General features: G+C 37.2%; 1 protein-coding gene across 1 annotated transcript in view; it reads right to left on the bottom strand.

Annotated features, from left to right (window-relative positions):
- Window positions 1-20,429, bottom strand: part of rims4 (regulating synaptic membrane exocytosis 4) — a 38,003-nt gene extending 17,574 nt beyond the window's left edge. Inside the window, exons 1-2 of the mRNA XM_058402156.1 lie at window positions 19,755-20,429; window positions 6,693-6,831 (exon numbers count right to left, since the gene is read on the bottom strand). Of these exons, the coding sequence (XP_058258139.1) occupies window positions 6,693-6,831; window positions 19,755-19,851 (236 nt within the window). The 5' untranslated portion in view covers window positions 19,852-20,429. The remainder of the gene's footprint in view (window positions 1-6,692; window positions 6,832-19,754) is intronic.
- Between the last annotated feature and the right edge of the window lie 2,351 nt (window positions 20,430-22,780).

Genomic DNA, 22,780 nt, shown 5'->3' with positions numbered 1-22,780 from the left:
AGCATGGATATCTACACAGATCTGTACAAGAATTCACCTTACAAGAGATTCTACAAAACGTTTTGCTTCACAGCTAATCTGGACATCACACACTTGCTACCATTTACAATGCACAAGTTAATTACACTAGTGACTAGTATAAGTATCACAGAGTCTTTGAACTCCAAAATCAGCATATTCATATACATATGAATGACAGTCTGAAAAGGATAGCCAGAAGATATCTGTATGAGGGCTTCCTGGTACATCAAGCATCCAGCCACTCCACCATCAAATATGAAATATGTATTAGGCAAACTAAAACCAGTACATATACATATACATATTTTGTCCATATAGTTCACATTCTCATTTTCAGTGAACAGTTATGGTTTGTGGCAGATGAACAATTGTCTATGCAGTAATCTCAGAAAACATGAATTCATGATTCTCCACATTTACATGCTTGAATCCCTCATGATAACGGAGAGGATTGCTGCATTCCACGTCTCACTTGTGCTCAAACCTGGTGGTCAAAAACTCTTTTAGTTTTTAGAAAGGGCTTTTAGAGGCTCTAGATGTTTTAGAAGTTAAGACATTTATCTAACACAATAGGTAAACTGGCTAATGAAAAAGTCCTTGCAAATGGCAACATCTCCAATGCTGTAGCCTCATACAAATTCATGATACTGCAGAACAGAGTAACATATATTTTATTTCTGCACAAGGGGAAACATGTACTTTTGCTGGCCATGAATGCTGCACAGGACTTTTTGACTTGACTGATTACTGAAAACTGAAAATGTTTTGAGCAAGTGCCCAAAGTGTCCTATGGTTATGGACATGCAAAAAGCAGTTCCCTTGCGAGGGAACTCAATGCTCCATCATGCCTTGACGCTATGGGAACGACCCTCGTGGAGCCAGTGTCTGAAGCCTGTGTGAACATAAACAATTTTATTTGGCTAAAGGGGGTCAGATGAGGTAGCAGTGTGTGCCAACAAGACCTAAAAAGGGCATCTGTGTCACATATCCCCAGGTTCTTTGTCTTCAGAAAATTGCTTGTCTGTCTGTGTGAATTGTTTGTCTATTTTGTTGTTTGTCTCTTTATATTCATTGTGATTTTGTTACTTCCCTACTGTGGCCAACAAATAATTTGATAATTAAATCTTATAGACGACGACTTGCACACTCTTTTTTGTTTGAGGGTGGAGCATGCTCAGTCAGCTTTGGAGGGAGCTGGCTGTGTTAATGGTGAGAGGTTCTCTCTCAGAGAACTCACTTCCCATCTGTCTTCAATTTCAGGTCACATGCCTGCTTTATATGGTTCAGGCCCCGCATCTACTGAGAAAAAGACAAAGCATTTCTACTGGACACCCGAATCTCCCCTCAGGGACTGTTTGGTGATGCCATCATTGACAAGTATCAGAAGGCAAAACATCAGTCAGCAGCATTCAAGGTGATTCACAGTGGCAGCCACACATGGGGAGGGCTGTCATTTTTTCCAGGACAACTAAAAAGAGGGCCTGATGCCTGAGGGATTAGGCACACAAGAAAAGCCCCCATGGTGACCGTCCGACTTCACAACTCCCTGAGGGTGGACATCCTCCCCAACCCTGGTACCTTGAGATGCAGAAGCGTCCTGCAGCTCTGCCGCACTCAGTTCACTCAGCTACTCGCCCCCTCACCTGTTTGGTGTGTCCCGGCCAGAGGTTGCCAAAATGACACCTCTCTCAGATCATCTGGCAGCATGGAAACATCTGCCAAATGTATTTCAATGGGTGCTGAATACCACAGAAAAGAGTTAGAACACAGGAATTTTCTTATGTTCACTTTTGGGGGCAATACCTCCCAATATTGAGTTCTTTCATTTCATCTAGCTTCATTTCTACACACCATCACCAAGTGCTTGGATGTTCCCCCTGGCTCCTCTGATACTCCAGGGCTTCAGAGTGGTAAATTATATTGGTAATTGTTTCATTTTTGCCCAGTCAAGGGAAGTGCCAGTGAGACTTTGGGATGTCTTGCTTGCTCGGTTTATCTCCCCTTCAAGCACAGGGGTTATTAGGTCTCATGGCAGCAGCAGCCAATGTTATCCCTTAGGGTCTACTGCACTGCTCCAGTTTTGGATTAAGAGCAGGGGCTTTCACCCCCACACTCAGCCACATGAGAAGAAACATGAGTGTGTCATGTTAGCAACATAGGACAGTTGGTTGTCCATGGTTACCCCAGGGTTGCAAGTAGTGGCTGAAGGGGAGTTTAGAGAATTATGCAGGGATAGCTGTGGTATCTGAGGAAAGGAGAAGATAAGTTGAGTGTCATCAGCATAGCAGTGGTATGAGAACACATGTGAGTATATAACTTCACCAAGAGAGTGAGTGTAGGGGGAGAAAAGTAGAGGACCAAGTACTGAGCCTTGTGGGACACCAGTGGATAGTCTGCATGGAACAGATGTTGAGCCCCTCCATGTTACCTGATATGAGTGATCTTCCCAGTAGGAAGCAAACCATTCCCATTCTGCTCTACAAATTCCAAGACTGCTGAGGGTGGACAAGATAGTCTTATGGTCAACAGTGTCAAATGCTGCCAAAAGGTTGAGTAGGATGAGAACAGATGACAGATTGGCTGATCTAGCAGCATGTAATTTGTCAGTGACAGCCAAAAGGACAGTTTCTATGGAATGTGCTTCTTTGAAGCCAGACTAGTTGGGATTTTGGAGCTTGTTCTGTGAGAGATAGAGAGACAGTTGATTATAAACAATGCATTCAGAAATTTTAGAAAAAAAGAGAAGTGATACCTTTAGTTGCTAATGTTTTAGGGACCCAGAGCAGGTTTCTTCAGGATGTGAATAACCCTTGCCCTTTTGAGGATAGGTGGTACAGATGCTATAGATCCATTGATGATTTTGGAGCATAGACAAAAGGGATTGGATCCAGTGAGCAATGGCAGGATTGCAAGACTGGATGACTTGTAAAATCTCTTCTGCTGCTACGGGTGAAAAATGTAACAATCAAGGAGTAGGGGAATCCTGGCTGTGTAATGAGAGTCAGGGCAGATGTATAGGTCTGGCAGATTTTCTCAATATTCTCATTGTTAAAGGGGGCAAAGTGTTCAGCAGTCAGGGAGGATAAGGCAGGTGGAGCCAGTGGGTTGAGTAGTGAATAAAGGTTGTTGTGGAGCTTACAAAGGTCTTGTGCAGAAGCTTCAAGGTAGTCTTAACAAAAGTCATGTCCAAAGAGAACAGTAAGATCTGTGTCAATTTTTGAATACTTTCACTTGCTCCCTGCTGATCTTAGCTCTCTTTAATTGCTGCACAACACATCTGACAGCCAAAGAACAGGACAAGAAATCTTTTTAGGTTTAGTAGGCAGAGGAGGTCCATGGTTGAGGAAAGAGATGAGAGGAAAGTGTCTGTGGCTAAGTTCAAGGGTAGGGCGAAAAAGAAGTCAGGGTCAGGAACTAATAAAAGAGTGCAGGAAGCTACAGATGAAGGGGAGATATTGTGGAAGTTTCGACAGGTAAGAGAGAGATGTTGGAGGTTGGATTTAGGTAGGATAGGGAAAGTGATAGTAAAGGATACCAGATGATGATCTGTGAAGTAAAGTAGCAGTCATGCCTATAGCTGGGGAAGGACAAATAAAAACCAGATCTAGGACATTTCCCTTGTGTGTGTGAGGGCAGCTGTTGAATGTCAAGGAGAAGGAATTCAGAAGAGAGAAGGCGAGAGAAATCACCAAGGACTGTCAGAGGGTCCAGGTCTCACTTTGGGCCAGAAAATTGAAGGAGTGGTGGGACATTAAAGCTGAGATGAAATCAGCTTCCTTTACAGCAGACTGGAAATTACAGAGCCCATCTACCACCTCTGTTTGAGATTGAGACAGCAGAGAAGGGTAGATGAGGTTACTGGAATGTGACCTTTGCTCTGTGGATGACAGCACCTGCATGAGAGGTGTCATCCATTAGGGTCAAAGTGGTAATCTATCTATCTATCTATCTATCTATCTATCTATCTATCTATCTATCTATCTATCTATCTATCTATCTATCTATCTATCTATCTATCTATCTATCTAAAAGCATTTCCCATATGATCAAATGGTTGCAGGGCATGATAATATTTCAGACGAATGCACACTGTAACTGATTAACACTACACATCATTTATTGTGAGGTTTTAACATGCAAGGAAACATGCAAAAACATATTTTGCCAGCGAAACATATAGTCAGCTCTTCTCAGTACAACTGTAAAATTAGGATCAATACAAGTGGATAAAAGGTGGAAATTTAAGAGTAATAAAAAAATAGAAGTGTAGAGGGGTGAGTCACATAGAGCCCTTATGAGGATGTTCACACTGGATGTGTAAATTCTGCCAAGGCTTCACATTGTCTCAGAATGTCAGATACTGGACAGAGCCAACTAATATAAAATTAGTGGAAGCTAATATAATATATTATGTTAATGACACAGTTATATGTTTCAGCAAAGTCAGATGAGAGGCACCAGCTTGATAAAGTTGAAGAATGTATAAAGGACAAACAGTGGATGCTTATTATTCCTCCAACGTAATTCTGACAAGATGGAATTGCTTGTACCAGAACCAAGCAGACAGAAGTAAGCTTTCTGACTATATAGTAACTCTGGATGGTGTTTCTGTTTCATATACAGCTGTAAAAGACCTTGGTGTGATTATTTACTTCTTGTTGTTGTCCTTTCAGCTGCTCCCTGTTTGGGGTTGCCACAGTGGATAATTTTAGTCTGCATCTTTCGAATTGGCACAGGTTTTTACACTGGATGCCTTTCCTGACGCAACCCTCCTATTTAATCTGGGCTTGGGACCGGCACTAAGAGTTAACATTTCAGTGGCTGGGTTAGCACCCTGCCTGGGAATGTGATTAGAGTGTGATTATTGACTAGACTTTTTTCTTTCTAAGCTCATGTAGATGAAATTCTTAGAATAGTCTTCTTTCATCCCAGAACTATTGCTAAGGTAAGAAAAATAATGTCACTACATTAGCACTCCAGAGCTTCAGTTAGTCCAGAATACAACAGAATACAACAATATAGTCCTAACTAGAACCAGAAGATATGAACACATCACTCAAAATTTCACTTTGATTATAATATACTACAGTAAACCCCCGTTTATTGCAGGGGTTACGTTCCAAAACCACCCGCGATAAACGAAAATCCGCGATACACGGACGCCACCCCCAAATGCTTTTTTCATTTATTATTGTTTAAGCCATAAATTACTCTCCCATACTCCTTAAACACACACAGAAAACATTTGCAAGTATTTAGCGAGATTAATTAATATGGCTTGCAGAAAAACCGTAAAAAATACAGCGTACACAGCACAACATGAAAGTGACACAAGAAGAATTGGGATGTTGGAGAATTCTGCTTCCCTTTCCCCAACTGCACGCATAGCCAGCAGCCAATCACAACCGTAATTAAATGAATGGGGCATTCCGATTGGCCAGACTCGTTCCTCCAGCCGTGCTGAATTTTAATTTTCAGCATCCCCGCATCATTTTTAGTTAATGTAGACAGCCATTCTGTTTTATGGATTTGTTAGATTAGGGAGTAAGGGACTGGTTTATATTTGCTCTTAACTACTAACATGGCTGCTGCAGTTATTTAGCACATCAATTGTGCAAATCCTCAGAAATTAATGTGTTTTTCTGGTGCAGTACCAATACAAAGAACAGAGGAATTTCTAGGCCATTATTGAGTACAATCACCAATCAGTACCTTTTAAATGTAACATCAGAGTTTTTAATTTAAAATGCACTCCAGTGACAACAATCATGTCCAATGCAGAAAGTTTTAAAGAGAAACAGAGCTTGCTTGTCTGTTTTATTTGGCTATGTATATAAAATCGCATTACAGTTTGTATTGGAAACCAGACAGACATTTGTTTTGATGGAGATCATGAGTGTTCTCCAACAGTTTAAAAAAAATTATTTTGTGTCCAGTTTTATAGAAGTTTCTGACAGCATGGCAGGTGAACATTTCTGATCTTTCTGAAATATTCAAACCCAAAAACTAATGTAAGTATGGCAAAATATTATTAGATGGTTATTGCTGTCAACAGTAAATACCATTTTGGTTTTGGGAAAGACAGTGAAACATTCCTAGAAATATATAATAGAAAATTCCTATTATATATAATATTATATTATATATTTATATACGTTTTATTTATATTTTACAGCTCGACTGTTGACTAGTTTCTATAAGAGATTAAGTAACAATTACCAATCATTTATAGATATTTATATGTGCATACTGTATATGGGTTGTGGTATATTTCAATTTTGAATATTCATCTTTGAAACTTCTGCTATGCCATTTGGCATATTTTAGAATTTATATAAATGACCCTAATGCTGTGGTTGAAAAAATTTCAAAAGGAATACCAAGTTTAAAAAACTAAATTTTAGAATTAAATATGTTACCCTTGTGTTTTAAAATGTGTATTCTTTCTGCTGTGACAGTGGTGCAGAGAACACCACTACTAAAAAATCTTTCTTCTATATATATACTATAGACCATAGTATACAAATATGACAAACACTATGGTCCATGGACATATTTGTTACAAAACTCTCAACACTAGAGAAATTAATTGTGTAATTATATTGTATACTGTAGTATTATCTTAAAAGACCCACAAAAACATGATTTATAAGATATGAAGTAATACTCACTTTCCTTCAGATCCATAGCTGTTCATACTGTCTTCTATAGATTCATGGCTGGCCTGGCGAACTGTGCGACTGGGCATCTCTACAGCTAATCCTGTCTCTGTGCTCCTCTGGATGCCCTTCAATTTCCGTCCCTCTGTCTCTAAGAGAGAAAGAGAATGACACAGTTAAAAATTATAAATTTATACATTGAATTGAATATCATCAAACCCATTGACTGCTTACAAATACATATACCACAATCATAAATGTGAAGCTCTCATATCAGTTGTTTATTGAAATTCTGTTTATTTTAGAAGAGCTGATCCTATTAATATTATTAAGTAGTCATAACAAGTTGCCCAAAATTTTGGCTAACTAATAACTTATCTTAAATTGATTATATAAGATATCTTAGTTAAGAGCTAGCAGTTTACAACACTGCAAGAGCAATCTATCATTACCTAATCAAAAAACAGTCAAGGTTTTACTGGTTGGTTGTCTATCTACTGTGGAAATAGTCGAATAAGGTATGTATTGATTTTGTGTGTTTTTATATCATTCAGGAGCCCAAATAGTTCCTTATTTATTCTGTATTTTTTGGTATGTTTATTTATACTGGATGTTTTATTCCAAAAAGTCCAGGTATTGCAGCCAAAACATAATAAAATCAGTTTAATTTTGTCATACATGTAGAATTAAAATATGATAATAAATCTGTGTGGCAATAGGAGTGTGCTTGAGTGTCAGCTGTAGATGGAGAGAAGGCTGGCCCAAGTAGATAAGTCATGATGGGTCTAATATGTGTCTTATTACCAACAAGCTGTTAATTTTTGTCTCAGTGCTTTCAGTGACTGCCGTAACAAGGGAGAGAGTGCCATAGCTGGTGGAGCATGATACAAACACATGCTGTGAAGCCTGAACTTGAACTGTGAACAAATATCTGTGACAGACCCTCCTCTGCTGATTTGTCCTTTTTTTGTTTTTGTTTTTGAAAGAGCACTGAAAAGCACAGACTGAATAAATGCAAAGCTCTGCTAAAATTTTGCCTGACTTCTGAGTCAATCCTTTGCACCCTCACACACTGGGATGCTACATGCACCATATTAATGGTACCAAAACCCAAGATCTAGGAAGACTTCCCCACTATATGTCTGTAAAAAAAACAAAAAAAACAATGCCCATTGTTAAATGCGCTATACATATAAATTTAATTGAATGTAATTTAATTGAATATAGGAACAGGCTGAGAGTCAGTATGCACTCCAGAAGCTGCTGAAGCCCACCACATCTCCAGCTATATCCCCTTCCACCGGTCCACACATGATGCTCACATATCCAGAGGCCTTTGTTTGAGTGTGCAGCAACTAAGTGGGAATGGCCAGAGGACAAATGGTCTGTGTGACTCCTTTCCTTAATATTAGGAGAAGTCCAGCTTGCCACACAACAGCTGCCACCACAAACATAGCTGGAGTATTCAAGCATCAAGATGGTGGTCCTGTAGATGTAGCTCCTAAAGGTCAGCTGCCAGTTTTCCTTTGTACAGCAGCTCAAGTGGTTGATGGCAGAGGAGCAAGGTACATCTAGCTGGTGGTATGGGAGCAATTCATTGGTTGACCACTGACAGGAACAGGAATGGGTCTAGCTCCATGAAACCAAGGTGCATCCCCAAACCCTAAAGTTGAGCTGGTGGTAAGTCATTGGCTTGCCTCACCCATCCACTAATTCTTGGGACAATCTAGGAAGGGTGTCAGGCATTAGTAAGAGAAATGCTTTGATTGATTTCCTTTGATTTGCCTTTGGAGCAGTCATGCAACAATACAAGTCAACAAGACCATGCTTTTGACCAAGTGAGAGTAATGGATTGTCAACAAATCCAGCCTAATTTGTGCTATCAGTCCAATTTTGTGCTATTAATTTTTATTTACTGGGCATTCATGGCAAGGTACGCAAGTGGTGTCAAGCATGTCACAAATGTCAGCTGGTGAATCTGTCAGCCACTATAAAAAAACACTGGACAGCTGCACCCATTATACTTAATTGAGGTTCCCTTCAAAAGAATTGGCATGGATCTGATCACCCATTAGAATATGAATGATAGTATAGCATATCCCTTTGTGTTTTCCTTGGTGGATATCCAGATGCAGTGCCTCTGTGCAACATAGAGTGTTTTGGATGTACTCTTGCATGTTACATGGAAAAATACAAGGTGTTTTTTTTCTAATCTTCAACTGTCTAATTGGGATGAGCTTGTGCCCATGATGGATATAGATTCATGTTCTTGGCTGACAGGAGTAGAACCTGATGTGGTCTTCTAATTTTGTAGCCCATCCACAACAAGGTTCAATGTTTTGTGTTTGTTTTGTAGTGCTTTTTTGATATTGGATTGCTGATTGGATAACATAATTTCATAAGCACACCTTCAGAGATCTAGTGGAGTACATGTCTCAATGGGTCAGGACTGTTTCGGCAGCAGAAAGAGGACCAACACAATATTAGGCAGGTGGTCATAATGTTATGGCTGATCAGTGTATATTTGTTTGAGTTGGGGGTGAGTTTATTATTTTATTTTATTTTTCTGGAATTTTCTATTACAAAATGTCTAAAAATTATTTTCGTTATCACAACAACATGATGCAATAGACATATTTTATTTCCCACCTGTTAATTATTTTTTCTTTAACTTTTTGCCGTCAACATGGAGTAGGAACAAAATGCATACCAATTTAGCCTGTCCTCTTTGTCTCTTCATGCATTCAGATGTGCTTTCCAAACTGAACAATTACGGTGTCTTGGCTAAAATATTTCAGCAGCAGAACATTGTATATTAACAACAGACAGGCAGTTGAAATGCTGGGGTTGCTATGGGAGATGAAGCCACTGTGAGCCTATAGACACCTCAGTCTATCTCCTTGTAATTTTTGTCATGCTACCAAACCTTTACAGACAGAGTTGACAGGGGAAGTCATAGAGAGACATTATTATGCCTGGTTTGACAAAGCATATATAGTGACATACTGATTTTAACATACTGATTTGATTATTTTTGTGTAATATATAGCTAAATTTGGGCTGTGGATGTTTGTTCTAATTAAGAGAAATACACAGTAGACAGAAGTGTTGATTGAAAGCACAGAATCTTTCAACAACATTGCTAAAATCTATGGATGAAAACTTGAATTACCTGAGACCAGATAAAATATTGGCTTTTATTATATTGGCCTGCATTGTATTCATTCAGTAACATTCATAAATTTGGTCTGGTTTAGGGTGCAGATAGAAGCCACATATCTACCATGTTCTTTCAAATTATCTGCATTTGAAACCCTGCAAGCTGTGGCTCATTGTTGATGGTGGTACTAAGATAGGCTTGATAAAGCTGCCTTAGGAAGACTAAACTCAGCTTCTGTGCTTCAAACAACATTGCTTTATTCAAGGATAAAGGCATCAATTATAAAATGTTAACGCCAAAAACACTATTCTGCTTCATTCCCTTACCATGTGAAGTGAATCATAATAAATGTTTCTCAAAAGATTATTCTCAAATTCTACCAAGTAGATTTGTCAGTGGCTTGTCATATTTGTCAGTGATGCTATTAATCCAAAATAGGGATGTCTAATTTTAAAGTTACACTGAGTTATTGGTTAGGCCATAATTATTAGTGTCACTGTTACATTTAACAACTATTAGTATTATTACCATCACTTAAAATGTCACATGGACTATTTTCATGTCAACATGGAGACTTAAATACAAGTGCAAGTGTTTAATGACTTTGGATCTCTACATAATAAACCTGATATTGATATGTTGGCCTTTTTTTGGACAGTTCAGACTTTTGGATGTTCAGAATATTAGCCTTCAGAATAAAAATATCTGCATATGTTTTAAGGCTGATATTTTCTAAATAGCAAACAATATTGTATGTGGGAATTTGAATACTAGTGCATGTTATTTTATTTTGAATGCCCAGAGAATTGCCACCAGTCTATGAACCAGTGCAATCTATCAACACAAGGGTTACATGTAGCCACACTGCTACATGTATTTAAGGCTAATTACATTATGTACACACAGAGCTTAGGACACTATTTTGGTACTATTTGGGGTACTATTTCTTATATCTACTAAATAAATTTTTTTTTTCACATGGCCTGAAATTCTGTTAAAGCTATAACAGACTTTTAACAGTACATACTGACAGGCATTCAAACCCTCTGTCACTGAAGTCAATTAATGTCAATATTAAAGTTTTTAGATAAATATTTGGAGAACCTAACCAAGATTATTTCAGGAATGGTACTAATGCACAAAATAAGCATTTTTCTGATGTTTTTTTTAACTACTCAGTAGGATTATCAAATTCTAACCATGCTTTTGACTCACAACCCATTTGATTAATACATGTAACATTGTAGAACATTCTATGTAATAATATAGATACATGACAAGATATATGTTGGCTTAGGAACATTTTGGAATTCCCCAGGAGGAGCTGGGGAGATAGCATGTTGTTCTGTTTTAAAGATAAAGCATAAGAAAATGAATGAATGAATGAATGAATGAATGAATGAATGAATGAATTGTGGAATTCAGGTGTGCAATTATACACAATCAAATACAGATTTTAATTAGCCATATTTTCTATATTTAATAGATGATACCTATATGTAACTTATGAACGCAGTTCCAAATGTGCTGAATATTAAAATGTATTAAATATGTATCTGCCTGTCTGCCTGTCTGCTTGTGTGTAGGTACAATGTATGTCTATTCCAGTATAGTATAATAATAACAAAAGACAAATACTCCTAGTTAACATGGCATAAAAAAAGAAACCACATTAATAATGAATAATTTGCAGTTATTAATTTTTAAAAAACAGTATATGAGCTGAATTGAGGTAAAAGAGGAGAAGAAATAAAAAATGGACAGGCACTGTCTGGACTATAACTGGGTACAGGGAATGAGGGGTGACCTATTTATAGTTGACAGCATATGTAATCGTTATCATATTAATATAGCCAGACTATTTTAGGTCTTGTGCCACTTTGTCATTGAGGTTTAAAGTAGAAGTAGACAAGAAATAATGTGTGTTACTTCTTCAGGTCACTGATACTTGACAAAATTTGATTTTATTACAACTGTAACAGATTGAGTTGCAAAAATATTGTGCTCAGAAACAATATATATTTTTCCGTAATATTTTATGGGTAATTATGTATTAAATGTCTAAGGGCGGTTCACTTTAATTAAAGCAATAGTCTTTTGTATGTGATAGTCTCACTTCTGTAAGGTTGAACTCATCTGGCCATCCACTGACCTCTCTTATCACAGAACTCTGCTCATTGTATGTTTTTTCTTTATTACATAATTATGAGTAAACTCTAGAGACAGGTGTACATAAAAATCCAAGGCGATCAGCAGATATAGAAATACTCATATCACACCTGTCTGGCACCAAGCATCATGTCACAGTCAAAATGCCAAGTCACTGAGATCACATATTTTCTCCATTCCAATAGTTCATGTAAACAGGACAAAAAGCTGTTGGCTTGTATATGCAAAATTTTATACACTGCATTGCTGCCACATGGCTGGCTCATTAGAATTGCATGAATGAGTACTGTAGGTATACAGCTGTTCTTAATAAATGCTCAGCGAGTGTACACTTCTACTCAGTAATGTTAGCTGCTAGTAACTGCCACCACCAGTAAGAGATCACCGTTGTGTGTTTGCAAAAATGTTATTGAACATTAAACTTGTATCTGTTGCAAATGGTGAAAATAAACTGTTTCGGTTTTGGAACTTTGGAAGTCAAATTTTTCAAGTGCTCAAGCTGCAGATGTTCCATTCCACATTATCTGTGAGTAGATAGGCAGCAACTGTCAAAAGCAGAAAAGTAGTTATGCAAATATGATGATAGTGGCTTATGAAAAAGACATTGTAAAGGGTGCACTGTAACTGGAAATTCTTTTTACACCATCATCTGTACCTGTAAAGCATTAAAGTTATACTGTAAATCTGTGGTTTTGTGACCATGACAGCCAAAAAAATATATGGACCATAATCTCTGCCACAACCTGCATCTAAAAAGTCACCACTAGGAGCAATATTGCATGGTAGGACTTTGCAAGTGAGAATCTATCCCATATTCTGATGCAGCACATGGCAGCACATGTGAACCTAATTGACATAACACAGTACACCACCACACAATAAACTTGTCATCATTGACACCATTATTATCATACAATTTAAAGCAGGCAGGGCCATCGTTTCTGGGGGGTATGGGGATAAGTATTTATGTCATGACATTTATTTTTTATTTTTTCAAGTTTTTAATTTTATTTAAAAAAATTTGGAGAAGCCAAAAGCAAACACTTCAACCTCCCAATGTTCAAACCAAATCTACACTCAAGAAAGCAGACATTATACTGCTAGACTGAATAATGTTTGCCTGGACATGATGTCTATTATATTTTTATTTTTAAATTAACAATTTGCTATGCATTATTGATGTAACTTGATCTTCAAACCATTTTAGCAATATTTGTCCTATGTAGGTTGGAAATAACCATTTGCAGAGAGTACAAAAACATCACAATAAGCTTTCACAATCTTGAGCAGCCAACCACTAAATCACCATACAAACATACCAAGACATCCAGCTGAGTGTCTGCATGTCCTTTGCTATCTCTAGGTGGCTAGAAGCTACCCATTATCAATCACTCTGACCTCTCTTGTTTCTGTCTGTCTTTGTGTCCTTGTTACACTTTGTTCGTACACAACATGGTTACTGCAACTGTCACCACACAAGCACAGACTCTCAGCAGCAGACTGTGGCTTTGTTTTAAAGGGGTATTTTGAGCTACAAAAATCATTAGACTTGATAATACACAAAAGTGAATTAGCCTGAGCACTACAGAGCATCAAATAGCTCTCACCCAGAAATATATTCTTCTTTATACATTTACATCATAATTATGTATGTCACAAACCATTACGATTTCCTACTTTTTTAGCATGTCTTCATTACTGCACACTGTTTATACGTACACAAAATTGCTCCCTTCCATTAAAGAAAGGAAACCCCACAATGGTAACTGAAACTGACAAAAGTAATAATAAATAAAAAATTCACTAATGAAAATCAGACATTTTGAATTTTGGTTCAACAGAAGCATTTAAAAAAAACTTATGAAACTGGCCTGAACAAAAATGATGGTGTCCCTAGAAATGATTGAAAATAATTTGACCATAGGGACATGTTAAACTTTCCTGAAATTAGCATCACAGGTGTCTTCAAACTTGTATTCAGTCAGTCTGCCTATTTAAAGGGTGAAAAGTAGTCACTCTGCTGTTCGGTATCATGGTGTGCACCAAACTGAACCACAGAAAGCTAAGAAGAGAGTTGTCTCAGGAGATTAGAAGGAAAATTATAGACAAGCATGTTAAAGGTAAAGGCTATAAGACCATCTCCAAGCAGCTTGATGTTCCTGTGACTACAGTTGCACATATTATTCAGAAGTTTATGGTCCACTGGACTGTAGCCAACTTGGACGTGGCCACAAGAGGAAAAATTGATGACAAATTGAAGAGACACATAATACAAATGGTAACCAAAGAGCCCAGAACAACTTCCAAAGACATTAGAGGTGAACTCCAAGGTCAAAGTACATCAGCGTCAGATCGCACCATCCATCACTGTTTGAGCAAAAGTGGACTTAATGGAAGACGACTGAGGAGGACAAAATACCTGTTGACAGGTGCAGAGGTTTCATTGAGAGTTACAGAAATCGTTTGATTGCAGTGATCAGTGAATATTAAGTTAAGGGTACCATCATTTTTGTCCAGGCCATTTTCATTAGTCTGTTTTTTAAATGCTTCTGTTGAACCACAATTCAAAAGCAATGTCTGATTTTCATTAGTCAGTTTGCAGAAAACTGGGTTTTTCTATTTTTTAATGGGTACCAACAATTTTGTCCACATGTGTACATATATAGTGCACATATATTACTTATTTAAAATACATACTGTACCCCCTGTACATTCACTCCTCTGTATATATCTCCCCTCCTCCCAGAGCTGTATATCTTTATTCACAGTTCATTGTTCATTAGGGATAAAATAGGGATAAAATAGTTTAATAATTAAATATAATAATTTTATTCTTATTTTGAGTTTAGTTATTTTTTATTTTCATTTTTCCCTTCCCCTTTCTCTGTTTTTCTTCTTTTGTAAAGCTGCTTTGAGACAATGTTCATTGTAAAAGGCACTATACAAAATAAATTGAATTGAATTGAATTGTAAATATACCACTTATGCACTTTTGGTTAGATGCTAACTGCATTTCATTGGCTGTGTTTACACATACTTTGCACACTGACAATAAAGTTGAATCTAAGCTAATCTAATTTTCCTCCAGTGTTCAGAAAAGGAAAAAGAAATCTATAGAATGTTCTAAAGAAAGTTAAAATAAATGTATGAAACTACCTATGTTAAGGGACAATGTTTAAGAATACTTCAAATTTTATTTACAATGGTAAAATTAAAATATTATATCTAATGTGATATAATAGAGTGGACAAGGTATCACCAATTACTCATTAAAATTAATTATTTACCAGTGAGCTATCAATGCCTAAAATTAATTAATATATGACATATTGACTCTGGTCTCCCCCATAGCTTGCATGGGATAAATATGGCACTCAGAATTAATATAAAATTGTAGTGAGGAGACCAGGGCAGACACATGCTGGAAGTAGACCTCTTTGTTAAATGATGGGAACATGCACTTAGGTGAGTCTTTAGAATCAAGACTATTTGATACACATTAGTACTAGTGAGGAGAAACACAAACAGGACAAATGAATAAAACTTTACACTTTACACAAAACAATTACAGAAAACAACACTTCTATAAGGTTTAATGTTTCAGAGACCCATATGCAAATCAAGTTTAGAAGCCATGACCCCATTATTACTATAAAATTGTGAGAATATACAGATCCTATACAAGTATTTTAATGTTCTCTTGAGACTGAAAGATAAATCAGAATTTTAGCTTCTTTTTTTTTTACATAAATACTCATAATTATTTACAGATTTATTTCAACATACCCATTTTTCAAATGAACAAAAATATTAGGGCATGTGACAGGTGTTTCTTGTTGCCCAGCTGTGCCTTCTTTTTTTAAAAAAATTTATTTATTGTTTAAACAATTACTAGCTCTGAATGGCATGAGTTGTTCAAAATGATAAATCAGCATGAAGACCAGAGAGCTGTCTAAAAAAGGAAAAATCAATCAGAGCCACGGCACAAGCAGTGGATAGGCAATACAATTTGGAATGTCCTGGAAAAAAATAAAGAAACCACTGGTGTACTCTCTACCAGACATGGTGAGCCAAGGAAAACAACAGAAATTAATAGCAATTGATAGCATTATTAAAAACAAACAAAAAAAAAACAACAACAATAGTCTCCAACAACCACCATAGGGCACCTTTCGAAGATTACTTCAAGAGCAAAAATATAGGGTCCATACCACAAGACTGTAGTAATTATCAGCAGTAAGATTCAGAAAGCTTAAATTAAAATTTCCATTAAAGTATAGAGATGCCACAGAATTTCTGGAACCAAAATTAACCAAATTAATGTATGGAGGAAGAAATGATCTGCTCATGATCCAAAATATAAAACATTGGTCATGCATAGTGGATGCAGTGTCTTGGGTTGAGCTTGCAGAATCTTTGTTTAGTGATAATGACTCATGATACTCATGTCAACAGAAACATTATGTATGTCAATTTACATAGAAATACTTCCATCATCATGCAGCAAGACAATGACCCAAAACATACGGCCAATACAACAAATGACTTCATCTGGGAAAAAGATTGAACAAGTCAATCAACAGACCTGAACCAAACTGAACGTGTATTTCACCTCCTGAAGATGAGATTAAAAAAATACTGAAATAAGCTGTGGTACATGCCTGTAAAAGAAGCATGAAACTGAAGTCAGTGGGTCACTGGCTGGATGCAGTTATTGCTAGTAAGGTACAGTATATGTAACCAAATATTAATTGTTATTTACATTAATTTACTTTTTTACTGTTCCAATACTTGGTGCAATTTTTTTGACATATCTAGATATAAATATCAGGAAATGAAATGTGAAATTCTGATCTCATATTCATCTTTTGATCTCAAACCCAAAAGAATTGGCCTTGCTCTTTGCATATAGCCTAATACATGTACAATAGTTTCAAATAATTGCTTACACATTTTTAATGCATGCTGGCAAAAACATTTCATGAAAAGAAGGGAATCTGGTGTTCTAGACATTCTATGATCCATGCATAAAGTTGCATAAACTGACATTTCACACTTTGTTCTTATTTGTTGAAGTTTTTTCTTATTTCTTTAAACTTTAGTTTTTAAAACAGGAAAATACTGTTTTGTCACTCTGATTGGGCTGAGGAGGTCTAGGCAGCTGGTAAATGAAAATTGAAATAAAAATGGGTTAGAAACTACACACAGTACTGGTTGATTTAAAGTGTCACAATTCCTGATATACCTGTGCATATGCATAAACATACCACAATCTCTACCAAATTTTTACCAACATTATAACAGCAAAGTATGCTTGTGCCAATAGATCCACAACTGTCTATTAATACTTTTTTTATTCAGAAAAGACACACAATAATTTATTTTCTGAAACAGCTACACCTGCCATCCAACGTTTATCCAATGAGCTTCTGAAGGGGTCATTCGGACATGACCTCACAGATAAATAGTCCAGTTTGCTATCTCCTGTACACACCCCTGTACAATCGACAAAGAAAGAGGTGTCTTACTACAGGAAACTGACAGTCGGGAAAAGAAGGCGGAAGGTCTTGAGACACTAAATATCTAATATGTCTTCAACCATGATTTATGAATAAACTAAGTAAAAATAATATATAAACCCTGTGGAAAAAAATCATTAATTATTATTGTATTGTTTTTCATGTAAGGAATTTAATTTCTTTTAATTTGTTGTAATATAATTTATTTAAAGTTAAGGTTAAGCTTAGTGGTATTTACAATTTTGCCATCTTTTGTATGAATAGACAGTGTTTCTCAATAGCCGTGTAACTTCTCAATTCTGCATACACACAAAGCATGGTCATCCCAAACATGTAATCTTTCTGTCAAGTATCTCAAGGTTTCAATTATTCCTGACAATTATTCTGTTCAATCGTCATTCATTCTGTATTGATTTTAATTACCAAACAATATGTTCATGGTTTATTTTGTAAATTTCCTCTCCTTCTGCCTCTTTTACTCTACATTTATAAAAGGAACTTTTTATATTAGAGAACTGATTAAAAACTTGAGTTGTGTTTGGATAAAAATTTCATTTCGTTTCATGTACTGCTTATCCAATCTATCGTCAGGTCACAGGGAGCCTGTGACTATCTCAGGTGTCATTGGGCATCAAGGCAGGATACACTCTGGACAGAGTGCCAACCCATCACAGGGCACACACTCACACACCAGGCAAATTAGAGACTCCAATCAGCCTAGTAGCATGTCTTTGGACTGTGGGAAGAAACCCACCAAGCATGGGGAGAACATGCAAACTCCACACACAGTGAGCAAGAGTAAGACTCGAACCCAGGACGCTAGAGGTGTGAGGCAAACATGTTAACCACTAAATGTTCATTGTAATTATGCTTCATGCATTGTAAAACAGAATATTCAACTGTAGAGCATTTTGCAACTTGAATATAGTTGCAGATCACAAATTGAGAGAATTTTTATTTATTCATTCATCTACCCATTCAGTCACCTTCAATAAATACTGGTCAGGGTGCCGGCATGTGGGATGCCAATGTATCACACAGTACTAAAGACACATATATTCACGTTTTTAGCATTTTAGCATTAGTCAATTAATCTACTAGCATGTTTTGGGAGGTTGGAGAAATCTGTAGAACTGTAGAATCCCATATAAACACAATGGAGCTTTGAGCCAGCAGGACTGTGCCACCATGGTGCCAGGAATTTTCAGTTCTAGGATACAATTTAAATACATTTTAGATTATGCTGCGTGTGCATTTGATCACCTTATACAGTCTGCAGAAGGCAAAAGTATAATAGAACGAATTCATTTTTACAATGTACAGTATGTTTTTCTGTATAATCAGTGTTAAGTAAACAATGTTATTACAGAAACATTTAAAACAATATTTTAATGTTTAATTTTTAAATTATATGTTGACACAATGATGATTTGTATGATTTTCATACAATCATTTATGGTTTTACATTTAAATTACATTTGCTAGCTCTACGTCAGAAGGTACATGTATGTCTTGCTGAATTCATTTGTGAAATGTATGTTGTCTCTCAAAAAGCACACACTTACATAGAGACAGAGTCTGCTTGTGTGTATGTGTGTGTGTGTGTGAGAGAGAGAGAGAGAGAGAGAGAGAAATCAGAAATGATTGCTGGCTAGACATGGTGTCTCATTTCTCTATGCTACATTCTCTGCACAGTTCTTTAGAATGAGGCCAGGAGAATAAGAAAGAGCTAGGAAAATAGATAAAATGTACATTTCAGTAAGTGTGTCTGTTAAATATGCATTTATGTCTATTCATTTTTTAAATAATAAAGAAAAAATGGAAATTGAAAACAGAAATCACATGGAAGTGTGCATGTGTGTGCACTGAGTAGTCTGAATTTGCTTAATGAGCTAACTTGACACCATTGTGTTATCTAATCATAAACATAAGCTAAATATTAACCTGCAGTTAGGTCACTATAGTGAGTTTGGAGAGATGTGCTGACAGGATTTTCAACAAACATTTCTTAAATAATCTAAAAGAATGCAGAGAATGGTACCAGAAGTGTTTGGGTTTTATGTTTTACTGACCTAAGGCATGGACTTTAACCCTATGATGTTATGAATCATATCTGGCATCCCAGCATGTTTCAAGTTTAAAATCACCATTCATAGTCACACATATGGTGAACTACCTCCCCATACACACAAACACAAACACACACACATACACACAGACACTAACCGCCATCATCCTCATCAAAGGAGTTCATGCAGGGGAAATAGATTGCAAGAGCCTCAAATGAAGCTGACAAACTGATTCGACTCTGTGAGCGCTCCATGTAGAGTCCAGAGGCGGGCGTGGGCGCCGCTTCCGATGGCTTGGGCAGGCGCGCCTGGGCATTCTTCACGCGGAGCACGGCACGCGGCGTCTTGGCAGACTTCTACCGGCTCCCTCGCCAGTAGACAAGGAGGAGAAGAGGAAAAAGTGAGCAGAAAAATAGAGCAGCAATATTACAAAATTCTTTCCTCACTTAGCTAATGAATCCCAAAGTTCCTCTCAAGAAATGATGGCCGATGCTGTTGTTTTTTTTCACTCCCTTTGCCTTGGGAAAGGTTGAGTGATGGAGATGAAACAGGAAAAATGGCAGACAATCTCATCTCAGGAGTAGATATCCATGGATGTTGTAGGCAGCATGATCTATTGCTTTTTGATGTCCAGGCCGATCTGTGCTTGTCCCTCTTTTCTTGGAATGCTGGAGATATAAATGGATGGCATGACGAGGCAGCTCATCAGAGGGAGGAGGAGAAACAGCAAGAGAGATGGAGAGAGGGCAGAAAAAAATGGGAGGATAGAGAGATGAAAAAGCTTGTACTATTCAGACAGTCTGAGGCTGATTCAGTTCATTCAGCAGCAAGCTCTTTGTGGAGGCAAAAGGGGGAGGAGGTGCAGAGAGCTGTTGCTGGGATTCAGAGAAACAGCCAATCACAGCATGGATGACAGGGTGGGGGAGTTGTCTGGGGCTATGGCTGTGTGAGAATCTTACATCTAACATTCACTTCACATCTCTCTCTCTCTTTCTCTCTCGTGTGCGTGTATATATATATATATATACACGCACATGCACACGCACACACACACACACATTCCTTGATGTGAGGCATCTGCCTCAGCAACAGTTGATATAATATTGGGGAATGCATAAATCAAACAGCACAGAAATATCAGGAATATAAACAAAGAAGTCATTCTGGGCAAAGGATTCTATTTCTGAAAATCATTATATGTGGAAAAACGGCTGTTTATCTTGTTTGTGTTTGCATGTCAGTAGTAATGATCCTACTGGTCACAGGGGAGCTTGGAGCCTATCCCACAATGCACAAGGTGGGGGCACCCTGGTTAGGTTACCATTCCATCACAGGGCATACACTCACACACCCATTTACATACTACAGACAATTTAGAGATGCCAATCATCCTACAACACGTGGCTTCGGAGGAAACTGGAGTACCAGTCCAAGTCCCTGAAGCATAGGGAGAAAAACTTCACACACACAGGGTGGGGGTGGGAATTTAACCCCCAACCCTGGAGGAGCGAGGCAAACATAATTACTAATAGTAACTTCTAATTTACAGTAAATAGTTTTAATTATTTCAGAACTAGCATGAACCTAACTGTTCATGAAAAAAAATAGTTAGGCCAAAATTTAAAAGAAGCAGCAAGTTATGTTCATGTTAAATTAAATTATGTTTAATCTGACATGCTCATATACAAATAAAACACGATTGCGGGATATTATGAGAATATTTCTCCAGTTCTCCAACTAATCTATTGATCACCATTTTGAAACAGGAGGTAAGGTAGCTTAAAGGTATGAAAGTTTACAACTTTTATATACTATATGTTTTATATGTGTTTGTGTTGCTTGGCATCAGGATTCACTATGAGAAGAAAGTGTGGATTGACTGGTCTGCGGCTATGCAGCCCTATACGCAACAAGCTGCGATGCACTGTTTTCTGACACCTTTCTATCAGAACCAGCATTAACTTTTTTTAGCAATTTGAGCAACAGTAGCTCGTCTGTTGGATCGGACCACACGGGGCAGCCTTCGCTCCCTACATCCATTATTGAGCCTTGGCCACCCATGACCCTGTCGCCGGTTCACCACTGTTCCTTCCTTGGACAACTTTTGAAAGATACTGACCACTGCAGACCGGGAACACCCCACAAGAGCTGCAGTATATATACATACATACACAATGGTAATGGATCATTGCTCGACTGCCGCAGCCTATTTGAGTATTGTTTCTTATCATGTGCATCCCTTCAGTATGATAATGCTACAAAAAAATCTAAATCCAAAAGAATTACTTTTGGGATGTGGTATAATGGGAGATTAACAGCATGGAAGTGCACCTGAAAAATCAAAATAGTATCAAAAAAGTATTAGAATAGTGTTCTGAGTTCTGAACACTGTGTGTGTGTGTGTGTGTGCGTGTGTGTGTGATAACAAGACATATCAGTAACTGTACAACTGTGTGGCTGAAAGACAATGGCAAAACAGTTGATATATGCAAATTGGGGATCACTGGAGATGCAATGTACAAAACAACAGAATAATTACTTCACTGTAAACGTAATTATGTAAAAATGTAATTAAAAATGTAATTACCATCCCTGGAAACTCTCTACTGTGATGTTCAGGCACCTAGCACTTCAGTTATCCATATGGGTCATCTGGTCATCTTCGTTTCTGTAGGCTTAGTTCTAAATTATTTGCCTTCTTACAATGTAAAAAGTAATGACCACAACAATGCTTTAAAATGTTCAATAATAAAGCATTTATTGAAATACTTAGAAAAGAATAAACACCAATTACCTATTAACCATGAACCTTGACCCAGGACAACACACTTTGATCATAGTCTATAGTCATGACGATTATGATGCTTTATTCATCATCATCATCATCATCATCATCATCATCATCATCATCATTATAATCATCATAGTGTGTGGTCAACAGAGAAGAAACCCAGTGTCTGGTGGTGTCTATGGGTTCCAGGCTTCATGCAGTCATTGAATGCAAAGGATCTCAAGTATTAAAAATGGCAATTTTATGGTATTATACATAATATTTTATAGATATTATAACATATAAGAGCAATTAAGCATATTCCCATGTGTTGCTGTCTAGTGTTTTCCAGTAGCTTAATCCTGTCATTCTCCTCTGTTTTCCCCTGTATTTCAGGTCCTCAGTTTACCCAG

This window comes from Hemibagrus wyckioides, linkage group LG11 (assembly GCF_019097595.1).
Source record: "Hemibagrus wyckioides isolate EC202008001 linkage group LG11, SWU_Hwy_1.0, whole genome shotgun sequence".
Lineage (NCBI taxonomy): Eukaryota > Metazoa > Chordata > Actinopteri > Siluriformes > Bagridae > Hemibagrus > Hemibagrus wyckioides.
The sequence above is the reverse complement of the archived record's forward strand: the minus strand, read 5'-3'. Positions and strand labels throughout refer to the sequence as shown.